This window comes from Lactuca serriola, chromosome 8 (assembly GCF_051521515.1).
Source record: "Lactuca serriola cultivar US96UC23 chromosome 8, Lser_US96UC23_V15, whole genome shotgun sequence".
Taxonomy (NCBI): domain Eukaryota; kingdom Viridiplantae; phylum Streptophyta; class Magnoliopsida; order Asterales; family Asteraceae; genus Lactuca; species Lactuca serriola.
The window spans coordinates 136,610,539-136,623,747 of record NC_136415.1 but is presented as its reverse complement, the minus strand read 5'-3'; the positions used below and the strand labels follow the sequence as shown (position 1 = coordinate 136,623,747).

Sequence of the window (13,209 nt, the reverse complement as noted above, 5' to 3'; positions counted from 1 at the left end):
TGCTTAAAATCCATATGAATACATACAACTTCCCAAAATATTGTATCCATGGAAAGATATATTATTATTTTATTGAAATAAAAAATGTTAGCGAATCAATCCAACTCATTTTAAGTGAGACCTAAGATTTAGAAATAATGTAGAGACATATTTGTATTGCTTGAAGTTGTAAGAATTATTATTTATGGCAAATGATTGGTTAACCTCCCAGTATATGAAATTGATGATTCAAATCACATAACCCCTGAATAATCAGATACAGATAGATAATCATAATGATAAGCAGAAACAGATTACTGAAGTGAAAGGAGCATAATACTATCCGTAAACTTTTATACTATTCACACAAACTGGTTTTCAGTCGAAAAAGAATGAACAAATGACAAAATTCATGAGCAATCAAAATCAAAACATATGGAACGGATGAAAAACAGTATATGTGTTTAGTATTTACTACTTTACCTGCTTACTAGTGAAGTGAAGTGAAGTCTATGCATGCGACTGTGAGCCCTTTTTGGGCCCATTTTGCTGGAGGGCCTTGGACATGGCCCGCAGTCGGTTTGTGATTTCAGTAAATGAAGGTCGGATGGTGGGGTCCACGGACCAGCATTGCTCCATCAGGTTCTTCCATTCAGGATCACACTTTTCTGGTATAATAGGCCGAAGGGTATCCTTCACGATCCCCCCTGTCAAAACATGAAATGAAACGGCAATGTTATTAACAAACAAATTAACCAAAGTACATTTGCTATTTCTTGTTTGTTTGTTCGAGTAGAGAAGAAGAGAAGAGGTTGCTTACCTATGATTGCCCCACAATGCATATTTGCATAAGGTTCTTCACCAGTTAGGATCTCCCACATAGTAATGCCAAATGAGAACACGTCAACCTATTAATTAATTAATAACAACAATTAACTTATTTAAATGCAAAAGCAACTATTTAAAAAAAAGTTTGTTGCCATTTTATTTTATGAGGTGTACTACTGACCTTTTCAGAGACTCAGGTAGTGCTACCATTTAATAATTCTGGTGCCATCCATGGTAAAGTACCTCTCATACCACCTGAAACTAGAGTATTCCGTTTGATCCTTGACAGTCCAAAGTCTCTAACCTACAAATACTTATGGATTCATATTACAAACCAAAAAATAAAAAATGAAAAATTAACAATGGTGGTAATAGTTTTAATTACCTTACAAACAGGTCATTGTGGATCACGCATATTAACCAGCAAATTGTCACAATTTAGATCAAAATGGACAATGTTTTTGGAATGCAAATATTTCATCCCAAAAGCTGCATCCATGGTTATTATGAGCTTTTTACGACGATCAAGTGACCTAAAATGAGATCAAAATAATTCAACACACTTGAGACACAAAGCTAGGAACCAACCAAAGGTTTCATTTTCATGAGAGATAAAAGTGAATTTTTTTTTACCTGTCTTTTTTTACTAGGACATTTCTTAGTGATCCATTTGCCATAAATTCAGTTACAGTAGCTAAAGTTCCACCAGCTCCATCTGGTACAACTCCATAAAATGCAACCACGTTTGGATGATGAAGATTTGAAAGGATCTGTGCTTCTCTCCAGAAATCATTCGCCTGGACAATTATAGAAGTCCACTAGTTTTTATTTATAGGAGTTACATAGAAAGGAAACTCTAAGGGCAAAATAGTAATTATAGATGGATGACCTACCAGACGTTCTTCCTCAGATGATCTCCCAGCAAAGCAACTTTTCTTGATTCTTTTAATAGCAACATCTGATCCACGCCATCTGCCATGATATACAGTTCCATATGTTCCAAATCCTAATTCTCTTAGTTCTTCGAGTTCAGCATTCTTTATTATCTGTATGTATGTATGTATGTATGTTTATATTTATGTATGTATGTCTATATGTACGTATATGTGGATGTAGAACGTAGTGTTGTACCTGGAGGCCATACATATCAGCTTCCATTTCAGCTATCAATGCATTACTAAATGGGTCATCCTTACTTCCTTTATCTGTTGCAGCATTCTGCAAAAGATATGGAAATACCTTAACTAAAGGTCAACTGCCTATTACCTTAAAACTGGATCATAATATCTGATAGAAAAAGCGCATACCTCGACATTGGAGTCTGAGAAAGTGCTTTCAGCTTCTGTTGCATTAGAAGATTGAGCTTCAGTGCTGATTGCATCTAACAGAGGGGAATTGCTTGCAACATCAGTAATATTTCCCAAAAGGTCGGGCAACTCCAGTTGATTATCTTTCATGTCCTTGATAAATGGAACTTCCATTTCTTTCTGCATTTTATTGTAATATGCTTCGTGATTCGAGTTACCAACTTCTTGTTTGGTGTAGATGAAAAAGTCTTCATCCATCAGTGAAACTTCCCTCCTATGACCAGCAGCTGTAGTTGGATTCTGCATCAATGGCAGTTGAACAGCATACTCATGAGATACATTATCGGATAAGCCAGGAATTAGATCAGTCAAAGATTTTTCAGGGTTATGGGCCCATTGCGTACTGATTCCCTGTTGACCATTTTCGATTCCATTTGTTACATGCTGCTGATTCTCGGTAATTCTTTGGCTGTTAATAGCATGCTTTACATTAGTTGCAGTTGATGCAGGGATTACGTGGTTTGAGACATTCAGGTAATGCAGTACAGGTATCTGATCATAATTGACCTTTAAAGGCTTTAATGCTTTATTGATGTCACCATTAGCAGTTGCAGATGAAATGTTGTTAGAAAAGTTTGCAGCTTCAGAGAAACTTTGGATGTTTTCCTTGGAATTGTTTTGCACTCCAAGAATTTTCCTTGGATCTTCCTTCGCTGCTTGGATCTTCTCATCTATGCAATTTGCGTCACATGCTCTCTTCAAAGATTCAGAACCAAAAGGAGTTTGCAAAGAATCTGTATGATTGTAAGAAACACTCGGTATCTCAATTACAACATTTTCATGTTGTTCAGCAGATTCCAACTGTGGATGTATCAATGGTGGTGCAAAGCCTAATGTAGAAGAGCTTCCTTGAAGTTCCTGGAGTCGGGTATCAGAAAATGCATGTGGGATCCCAGGATGAAGCCCATTAGCATCAAGCCCCAAAGGTATATCTGTTGTATCAGTAGGTTGTTGAATAGGAATTTCAGAATGAAACGCTCGGCCCTTGAGTACTGGGATCTCAATACTTGGATTTTTGTTTGCTTGTGCATGACCATTCATCAAATCCCTTTGTGGAACTAGATCAGAAGAACTGAGAGGAAAGTTTTCAGGAGAGTTGGTGATAACTAAGGGTTCACAAAGTTGTTGAGTGACATTTGAGTTATTGAGGCCAATGCTATCTTCCAAGATATCAAAAGAGGGGGGATGCTTCTGAGGAAATCTTGGGTTGTGATCAACTATTCCATTGACTGCAACAACATACTGATAATCTGGATTTTGCTGCTGATTACCATTGGATTCAATTGCACATGTGGTTTCAGAATCACTATGAGGAATCAAGAATATCCTGAGTCGTTGGGAACCATCAAGGTTTCCTAGGGCATTGTACTCCTCTATCATATTCTGAAGGTCTTCGTTAGAAGACACGGATATAAGAGAATCAAGATCCTCTCCTGGAAGCTGGTACTTGATTGTGTGTGGTTGATTGCAAAATTCACTATTTTGCTTAATAAGCTCTTCCCATGATATATTCTTTTGTATTGAAACAATACGTGTGTCACCTCCCACATATCTCAGTTTCCCATCACTAGGGCGAGGCAAGATTTTACCACCATATCCGCAGATAAACTTAATCTTTTCTCTTTGAGACTCATCTGAAACTCCTGATCCTGAAGCTCGGGGAGCCAAAGAGGGAGCCGAATCAACGACAATGGCTGATGGAGCACTTGGTTTAGAAAGAGATCCTTTAACAGAAGTACTCTCAGCCATACCAGAACTGCATGCAGAATCCACCCTCTGCAACCCAAGCATAACACTAAGTTCCTCGTAAACAAGATGATGGTTGCCATTATCCTTTGGTAATGTCCCATTGCTCAGGGCATAAACATTATGAACTTGTCTTACAGTGCCACGATCCTGAAGAAATTCCATGGAGAACTCCTCACCTGTGCTTATAGATATGTTGTTCTTTGAAATCTTCCCAGCCAACACCCCATCATTTAAAACAGAATGTGGTTCTTTCTTAAGCCATTGACCAGAAGAGCATGAAACCTCAATGGTCATGGCAGTAACTATATTGTATGATCACACTCTCAATTTCACCAGAATTGTGCACTTACAGTTTAGATTCCATTTGTTCCGTTTTGATCAAGAAAATACTATGTAAAACTGAAGCACCAGGTCACTTATGCTATATGCAAATGTTCACCAACAGATCCGAGTTTCATCAGACTACATAGCCATTCAGGAAACTTCCCTGGCAAATCCTCTATAGAGTTTGTAATTCATACTCCCTTTGTTGTTTTCCCAAACTCTAATGCATCCAAGGTTTATCTTGTTCTAGCACTCCACTCAATCTATTGAGACACTATAAGAATAAAACAACGATTATATAATTTGAGCAAAACTAAAACGAGTTGATAATTCCAAAATCACAGATGCTGCATGAAATTCGATAAATTAACCCTACAGTAGTCCAACTAAATCCTGGAATTTCAAGGAACATATATGTATATCTAACACACAATACTAATCAACCAATAACCTAAGCTGAAGAAAAACGACGATCATAAAACTAAAAATCTCGTAATCATCGATTACCCTGCTAATCGATAACTTAAGATCAAATCAAAACATAGAATTGATAAGAGCAACGATCGACACATAATTAAGCTATCGAATTATCAAAATTAGAAGATCACCTGTTTTCTTCGCTGTCAATGTTGAGGTTGATTCCTTTTGTTTTACTTCGGAAAAAGTGAGTTCGGATACTATATTAGGTATCTGAAGTGGTATATTATATAGGTCTTGTGGTTGAATCAAAGGAAAGTATTTGAATTGCAATTCAAAGGGAGAATTGTTAATGGCGGAGACAAGTGGACGCCATCAAAGCTAAGCTTGATCTAATTCTAATTCTAAACCCCCTTTTTCGGGGGCGGAGTACTTCAAGTTATTTACTTTTTGAATTTAGTAATAATCAGATTATTTGTTAATTTTTAATGTGATAATTATTTTTTATATTTTTCTTGGTCCCTAATTTGTGATAATCCATTTAAAACGTTTGATTCATGTTAATCGGATAAAAAAAATTCCTTTGGATTGACGAAAACCATGTATACTCTTAAAGCATGTATACTCTTAAACCTGCCAAAACACCCTTTGTAGGTTTACTCAATGTTTTTACATCAATTGAAACATGAGAAATTAAAAGAATTCCAAGAAAGTTTTAAATTCTCAAAAATATAAATATATGTTAATCTAAAGTCTAAACAAATCTGAAATAGAAAAAGGCAGCATTATATAAATTTAGAATTTTAAAATATGTATTTGGATGATGTTTTGTAACAACCAAGCCTATCATTATAAAAAAGATTTTGATTTGATTCGATTTTGTTGGAATCATGAACCAAACTTTCCATCTTTTTCGGCCTTTTTTGCACATATCTAAAGCAACAAATTTTGAAACTAATCAATTCAACCCTCATTTTAGATACTAAGCCTCTGGGAGTAGGCACGGTTTAAAACCGTATTTTTGTCATCTGGACTGCAAACACCGCCTTCTGGGTGTGGTTTTCTGCGGTTTTGGCCGCAGTGTGGTTAGAAAGGACCACATGTTTTGATTGGTTGCTGCATCATTGACCGTTCAAAGGTCCTTGCGTTTGAATCGATTTTTTTTTACTTTACTCTCTCTCTCTCTCTCTCTATATATATATATATATATATATATATATATATATATATATATATATATATATACTTACAATTTTTACATAACCTTCAACCAAAATCCTTACAATTTTACTCTCTTTTCCTCCAATTTTTTTGAAAATGTCTTCTTCCAAAAGGCCCAGTAAAGAAAAAATACATGTTAGAAACACCACACACCTATACCTTCATTTGATCAACCGATTTTTTCACCTCCGTATTACCACTATGGCGGTATGCTTTCGTATTTTTCACAACGACCAACACAACCACTACCACAGCCCGATACAAATTTTAATCCATTTGATTTTTTGTCTCAACCCGAGTTTGTTCAGCAAACACAAACACAACCACAAACGGTCGTTTCTGATTTCGAACCGGAAGTCGTTACACAAACTCAGCTCACTCAAGCAACAACTAAAAGAAAAGAGAAGACGGAGGCTAAATGTTGGGAACCCGTAGAAGTGTTAGTGTTGGCACAATCTTGGATCGATATTTCAGAAGATGCGACGGTTAGAAAAGACCAAAAGCAATACCGTTTTTGGATTCGCGTTTTACATAGCTTCCATAAAGGAATGAACCGTGGAGAATACCGTTCAAAACATCAAGTGTACTCGAAATGGGGGAAGATGAACAAGGAAATCATGTTGTGTAATGATTTATATAACAACATGAAACGTCAATGGAAAAGCGGAGAAAGCGATGATATAATTTTGAGGAAAGCGCTAAAAGTGTATCAAAAGAAAACCTAAAGGCTTTCAAGTTTCTTGAAGTTGAATTTTGTGAAAGATAACAAGAAATGGCAAAGTAGCAAAACGTCAGACGAGCATATCGGCAGTGGTTCAAAATGCAGCAGAACATCTAAGTCCGACCACACTACATCAGATGCTCGTGTTCAATTTGATCTGAACGAAGATGAACTTGTTCCAGTTTCACCACCTTCCCAACCAATGGGAAGAGATAAATCAAAAAAACAAAGGCAAAGGCAAAGCGTCGGATTCAGATGAGTTGAAAGAAATGGAGGCCGACATGAAGGATATAAAAGATAGAATGGAGAGGATTTTGCAAATTTCTTTTGAAAGAGAGCTTCGGAAACAAAGGGACAGCGGCATGCGAGTACTATCGTTGGACACGTCGAATATGACCGGGGACGAGTTTTAAGTTATTTTGGCGATGAAAGAGGAAGTGAAAAAACGTTACGCAAATCGTGGCTAACTTCTAGTTTTTTTTCAAGTTTTTAATCGTTTGATGTGCTTTTTTTAATAAGTTGTAGGTTTTATGTTTATAATTTGTTATTCAAAATTTTTAGGTTTTTTTTAAAGTTAAGCAATGTATGCTATTTGTATTTTTAATTAATGAAATATTATCTTTTTAAAATTATTTTTTTTATTAAAAAAAAGTTTTATTAAATTAAAATAGTTAAAAAAACAAATAAAAAATAAAAGTGTGGCACCACTCCCTTGTAGGGGTGTCGAACGGGTAAAATTTTCGAGCTTCGGGTAGAACGGGTATTTCCTTAAGAAAATAATACCAGATACCCGACCTATATTGTAATTCGGGTTTTCGGGTTTCGGATATTTGGGTTTGAGGTCGGGTCGGGTAATTATCGGATATACCCGAAAATTTCTTAAATGACACTTACTGATAAAAAAAAAATTTAATTTTTTATTTTTACATGTTGGTTGGTTTAATAAAGAATTGGGTAGGAAAATATGTTGGGTTTTGAGCAATCTAACACTTCCTAAGTGTGCATGCAACCCTAATAAACCTTGGATCTATGTTTGTCTAAATACATGCAAAATAATAATTTTCCAAGGTTCATAACCTATCTAACATGGCATGGGGAACATTTCAACATAAAAGAGTTAGAAGAGATTACATACCTTTTTGATGAGTTTGATTCTTGAGGAGTTTGAGGGCCAAGCACCAATAGTGTGAATGCCTCAAATGGAATCACAAATCACCACAAACTCTTGGAAAACTTTGAGAGAGTATACACACTTGCAATTTTCGGCCACACACAAGCACACACACTAGTGGCTATTTCATGCAACATAAGCATGCTTATATAGTGTACATGGTTAGGGTGAAACCCTAATAACCCATGACCTTTCCTTTTCCAAGGATCCATGGGTTAAAAGCTCCATGGATCATCCATGGACTTCCATCCAAGCCTAGCCCATTAACAAATGAGTGTTAGCCCACACCATATAAAACCAATTGCCCATAATCTAATTAGTCTTCCTTTTAATCTCTAAATTAATTCATAATTAATTTAAGACTAAGACTAATTAAATAACATAACTTCATATTAATATATTATAACTTATAATATATTAATAAACATATGTGTATAACTCTCATAAAATTATCCATAAATTGTTCGGGTGAAATGCAACTCAAATGGACCATGCCGGGTCGGGTCAAGTATATACCAAATAAGTTATGGACTTAGACACCTTATCCAACAGACTCCCACTTGGATAAGTCTAATAACTGTATTTGCCTATATAACTTCAGGAACCAACCAGCAATCGTAGCTCTCGAAAACTCTGTTGAACTATGAAGCGCCATTTTAAGACATGTGATCATATAATCCTCTATTCTCATGATATCAGCCGTACAAACACATGGAACTATGTCTTGCTTATTGTCTGGCAGTTGTTTCTCGATTTCCGATTTGTTTGACAAAGAACTTTACTGAACACATCAGTTTAGTTCTGACCGGGCCCGATACATGGGTCAACACAAAATCATCATGGGGCCCAGATATTGCTTCTATTTCTAGAAGGAACAGATAAACTTCGACTCATATGCTTGTTCTACTACTTGTTGAATTGTACACAAAGGCACGTTTTATAACATCAAGTTACTGATGCGTTTACGTGCAATCAATGCACAACCAACTCATAGGTAACAACTCATATCTCTAGGTTTGAAGATTTATATGATATTATCGTCTCACGATCACTCGAGATAAATTCCATGAAGTGATACAAGTGAGCGTGGGTTTATACCAATACTCATAACTTATGAGTACTCATGAATGTTGCAGCAACCATTGCCATGTCTAATCGCCTTTAGCCATCTACAAACCCAATTCATGACAATCTTGATTCATACCTACTTCCGACATATGATCGATTGTGGAGGTTTGAATAAATTAATTATTCGGGAAGTCAAAACATGCAAAACTGAAACAATAGTAAATAATTGACAATGACAGTAACACTTTACTCATAAATAAATCACAAATTTTATTCATCATCAAACGTCGATTACATTTTATAAGTTTCAGGAAAACTATCTAATCTGTAAAACTAATATCGTCCCTCAGCCCGATGCGCCTCGCATGCTGAAAATGCTTAACCCTCGTTAGTCCCTTCGTAAGGGGATCTGCAGGATTCTCACCCGACGATATCCTCCTTGTCACGAGGAGTCCTTCTTCAATCTTGTGTCTTATGAAGTGATATTTTCTGTCAATGTGTCGGGATCTGCCATGATCTCTTGGTTCCTTGGCTAAGGCAACCGCACTATTGTTGTCACAGAAAATCTCCATAGGTTCCTTAATAGCTGGTACAACTCCAAGGTCTCCGATGAAGTTCTTTAGCCATATCGCCTCCTTCGCTGCTTCACTCGCTGCTATATACTCTGATTCACAAGTCGAATCAGCCACCGTCTCCTGCTTGGAACTCTTCCAAGAAATTGCCCCTCTATTTAAGGTAAAGATCCAGCCCGACTGAGAGTGGAAGTTATCCCTATCAGTCTGAAAACCAGCATCACTATACCCTAATACTCTCAAGTCATCACTCCCACCAAGGGTAAGGATCCAATCCTTAGTCCTCCGCAGGTACTTGAGAATGTTCTTTACCGCAGTCCAATGAGCCTTGCCAGGGTTCCCCTGATACCTGCTGACCATGCTCAAAGCAAAGGCCACATCAGGGCGGGTACAAGTCATAGCATACATGATCGAGCCAACAGCGGAAGCATACGGTAATTGGCTCATCTCAGCTATCTCTGCCTCTGTACTCGGACTCTGAGTCTTACTCAGTTTGGCATTGCTTTGGATCGGTAAATCTCCTTTCTTGGAATTCTGCATGTTGAACCTTTTCAACACCTTATCCACGTAGGTACTCTGACTAAGTCCAATTAGTCTTTTACTCCTTTCTCTTAATATCCTTATCCCTAGGATATAGGCAGCCTCCCCTAGGTCCTTCATAGCAAAGCACTTCCCAAGCCAGGAATTAACCTCCTGCAATGTTGGGATGTCATTTCCTATAAGTAGTATGTCATCCACATACAGTACCAAGAAGCTAACTATACTCCCACTAGCTCTGACATACACGCAAGACTCATCTTCGCTTCTCGAGAAACCAAACTCTTTGACCTTCTCATCAAAACAAAGATTCCAGCTACGAGATGCTTGTTTTAATCCATAAATGGATTTCTTAAGCTTGCATACTCTATTAGGGTACTCTGCACTGACAAAACCCTCTGGCTGATTCATGTACACATCCTCAGCCAACTTTCCATTAAGGAAAGCTGTTTTGACATCCATTTGCCATATTTCATAATCATGAAACGCAGCAATGGCTAGCATAACCCTAATGGACTTAATCTTTGCTACCGGTGAGAAGGTTTCATCATAATCAATACCCTGAGTTTGAGTAAAACCTTTCGCAACCAGTCGAGCCTTATAAGTATGCACCTTTCCTTCCATGTCGGTCTTCTTCTTGAAGATCCATTTGCACCCGATTGTTTTACGGCCTGGTACATTGTCAACCAAGTTCCAAACTTGATTGTCATACATGGACTGTATCTCGCTGTCCATAGCCTCCTTCCATTTAGCAGACTCCGGGCCTGCCATGGCTTCCTTAACACTGCTAGGTTCATCCAAATTTACCAGTGTACTATCACTGATAAACGTATCACCTTCCGTAGTAATATGAAAGCCGTAATAAAACGAAGGTGTGTTCCTAACCCGTGTGGAACGCCTCGGAGGTACAGACATGTCAATTTGCTCAACAGGAGTTTCCTCCTCAGGTTGATTGCTAGTGTCTGAGGTTCCTTCACCAATTGCTTCTTGAATTTCTTCAAGATCAATTTGCCTCCCACTGTCTCCTTGGCTTATAAATTCTCTCTCACGAAAGACCCCTCTTCTTGCTACAAAGACCACATTCTCACTGGGTCTGTAGAAGAGGTAACCAAAGGATTTCTGTGGGTAGCCGATGAAAATACACCTTTCACTTCGGGGCTCGAGCTTGTCATGAGTCTCACGCCTTACGAAAGCCTCGCAGCCCCAAATCTTGATGTGGTCCAAATTAGGAACCTTCCCAGTCCACATCTCATGAGGTGTTTTGGTAACCTTCTTTGTAGGGACTACATTAAGGATATGGGCGGCAGTCTCTAAGGCATACCCCCAAAAAGAGATTGGTAGCGAAACTCGACTCATCATAGAGCAAACCATGTCCAACAAGGTTCGATTACGCCTCTCAGCTACACCATTCAGCTGTGGTGTCCTGGGAGGAGTCAATTGTGAGACAATCCCACACTCCTTAAGATAGTCAAGGAACTCGGTACTAAGATACTCTCCACCTCGATCGGATCGAAGCATCTTAATGTTCCTGCCCAATTGATTTTCTACTTCCTGTTTGAATTCATTAAACCTTTCAAAGGTTTCTGAATTATGTTTGATTAAGTAGACATACCCATATCTACTAAAATCATCAATAAAAGTCACATAATACCGATTAGCATCCCTTGTGGCGGTTTTGAATGGCCCACATACATCAGTATGTATTAGGTCCAACAAACCCTCACCCCTTTCACAAGTTCCAGTGAAGGGTGATTTTGTCATCTTTCCAAGTAGACAAGATTCACAACTATCATCCGATTTAAGGTCGAATGATTCCAAGACTCCACTCTTTTGGAGTTGGCCTATGCGTTTCTTGTTTACATGTCCAAGACGACAATGCCACAATGATGCTTTATCTAGGCTAGTAGAAGAATCAATATACATTACATTATTTCCTAAGTTGTCTACAATCGACACAGTTTCATACACACCATCACAAGGTAACGCTTTAAAGTAAAACACATTTTTAAAGAAAGCATTAATACCACCACATTCATTATCAAACAAAAAGGTAAAACCTTGTTTGTACAAAGCATGAAAAGAAATAATATTCCTCGCCATATCAGACAAGTACACACATTTATTCAAATCTAATTTTAACCCATTATTAAGCAACAAAGTATAAACTCCAATCTTGGAAACAGGTGAAGCCTTCCTATTCCCCATGATCAAGTTTATCTTCCCGTGCTCCACATCCTCACTTCTTCTTAGGCCCTGCAAATCAGAACATATGTGAATACCACATCCTGTATCAAGCACCCAAGAGTTCGAATATGTTGAGTAATTAGACAATATAGTGTAAATACCTGCATGGGTGGGTTTCACTTTCCCATCCTTTAGATCCTGCAAGTACTTAGGGCAGTTTCGCTTCCAGTGTGCCTTTTCATGGCAATAAAAGCATTCAGCATCCTTGGGAATGGCAGAAGGAGTGACAGAACCGCTCTTGGTCTTCGATGAGGAGCCTTCAAGAGACTTTCCCTTGGTACCCTTCGAAGGGTGCTTCCTCTTTTTCCCTTTGCCTTGCCCGATAGCCAAAATAAGGGTAGATGTTGGAGTAGGAGTAGTAGAGGTAACAACCGCCTTGCCCTTAAGACCGGTTTCAGCGGTCTTCAAGAGTCCTTGAAGCTTGCTGAGGGTAACTTCCTCCTTGTTCATATGATATGTCATACGAAAATGGTCATAACAAGAAGGTAAGGAGTGCAAAATGATGTCAATTGCCAACTCCTCAGGGATGTTCACATTCAGCTTCAGCAAACGGTCCACATACCTTTGCATCTTTTGCATGTGACCCGTGACGGAATCACCGTCCTTCATGCGGGTAGTTATTATGGAGGAGATTATTTCATACCGCTCTTGACGAGCACTCTGATGGTACCTTTCCATCAGGTCTTGGTGCATCTCAAAAGGGTAGAAATCTTCATATGACTTTTGGAGCTCGGTTGTCATCGTGGCCATCATGATACATGCCACCTTAGTAGCATCTCTCTCATGTGTCCTGAATTCAGCGATCTCCTCAGGAGTAGCAGTAGACTCATCAAGCTCTTTTAACTCCTTATCGAGGACATATTCCTTGTCCTCATAACGAGTAACCATCCTGATGTTCCTAATCCAATCCATGAAGTTGGAACCATCAAAGATGACCCTCCCACAAAGATTCATGAGAGAGAAAGAACCAGTCGGGTTAGAGCTTGAAGCATTAGTGTTCGAAGACATCTG

The 13,209-nt window shown here is 38.2% G+C and overlaps 1 protein-coding gene across 1 annotated transcript; it reads right to left on the bottom strand.

The window, feature by feature from the left end:
* Positions 1-297: 297 nt before the first annotated feature.
* LOC145069586 (RAF-like serine/threonine-protein kinase 20) lies at positions 298-5,058 on the bottom strand. Its single transcript, XM_079016527.1, has 9 exons — positions 4,856-5,058; positions 2,115-4,521; positions 1,939-2,025; positions 1,701-1,853; positions 1,441-1,604; positions 1,193-1,340; positions 989-1,111; positions 800-887; positions 298-686 (listed from the first exon to the last, which is right to left on the bottom strand). The coding sequence occupies exons 2-6, from the start codon at positions 4,215-4,217 to the stop codon at positions 1,205-1,207; spliced, it is 2,643 nt and encodes an 880-aa protein (XP_078872653.1). The 5' UTR covers positions 4,218-4,521; positions 4,856-5,058; the 3' UTR covers positions 298-686; positions 800-887; positions 989-1,111; positions 1,193-1,204.
* Between the last annotated feature and the right edge of the window lie 8,151 nt (positions 5,059-13,209).

Bases quoted from the DNA above. Each gene is read 5' to 3' on its own strand.
- LOC145069586 (XM_079016527.1), bottom strand. From the start codon at position 4,217: ATGACCATTGAGGTTTCATGCTCTTCTGGTCAATGGCTTAAGAAAGAA. The intron at 1,605-1,700 runs GTAGGTCATCCA...ATAATTGTCCAG, and splicing joins CATCTGAGGAAGAACGTCTG to GCGAATGATTTCTGGAGAGA. The intron at 1,341-1,440 runs GTAAAAAAAAAT...ATCTCATTTTAG, and splicing joins GTCCTAGTAAAAAAAGACAG to GTCACTTGATCGTCGTAAAA.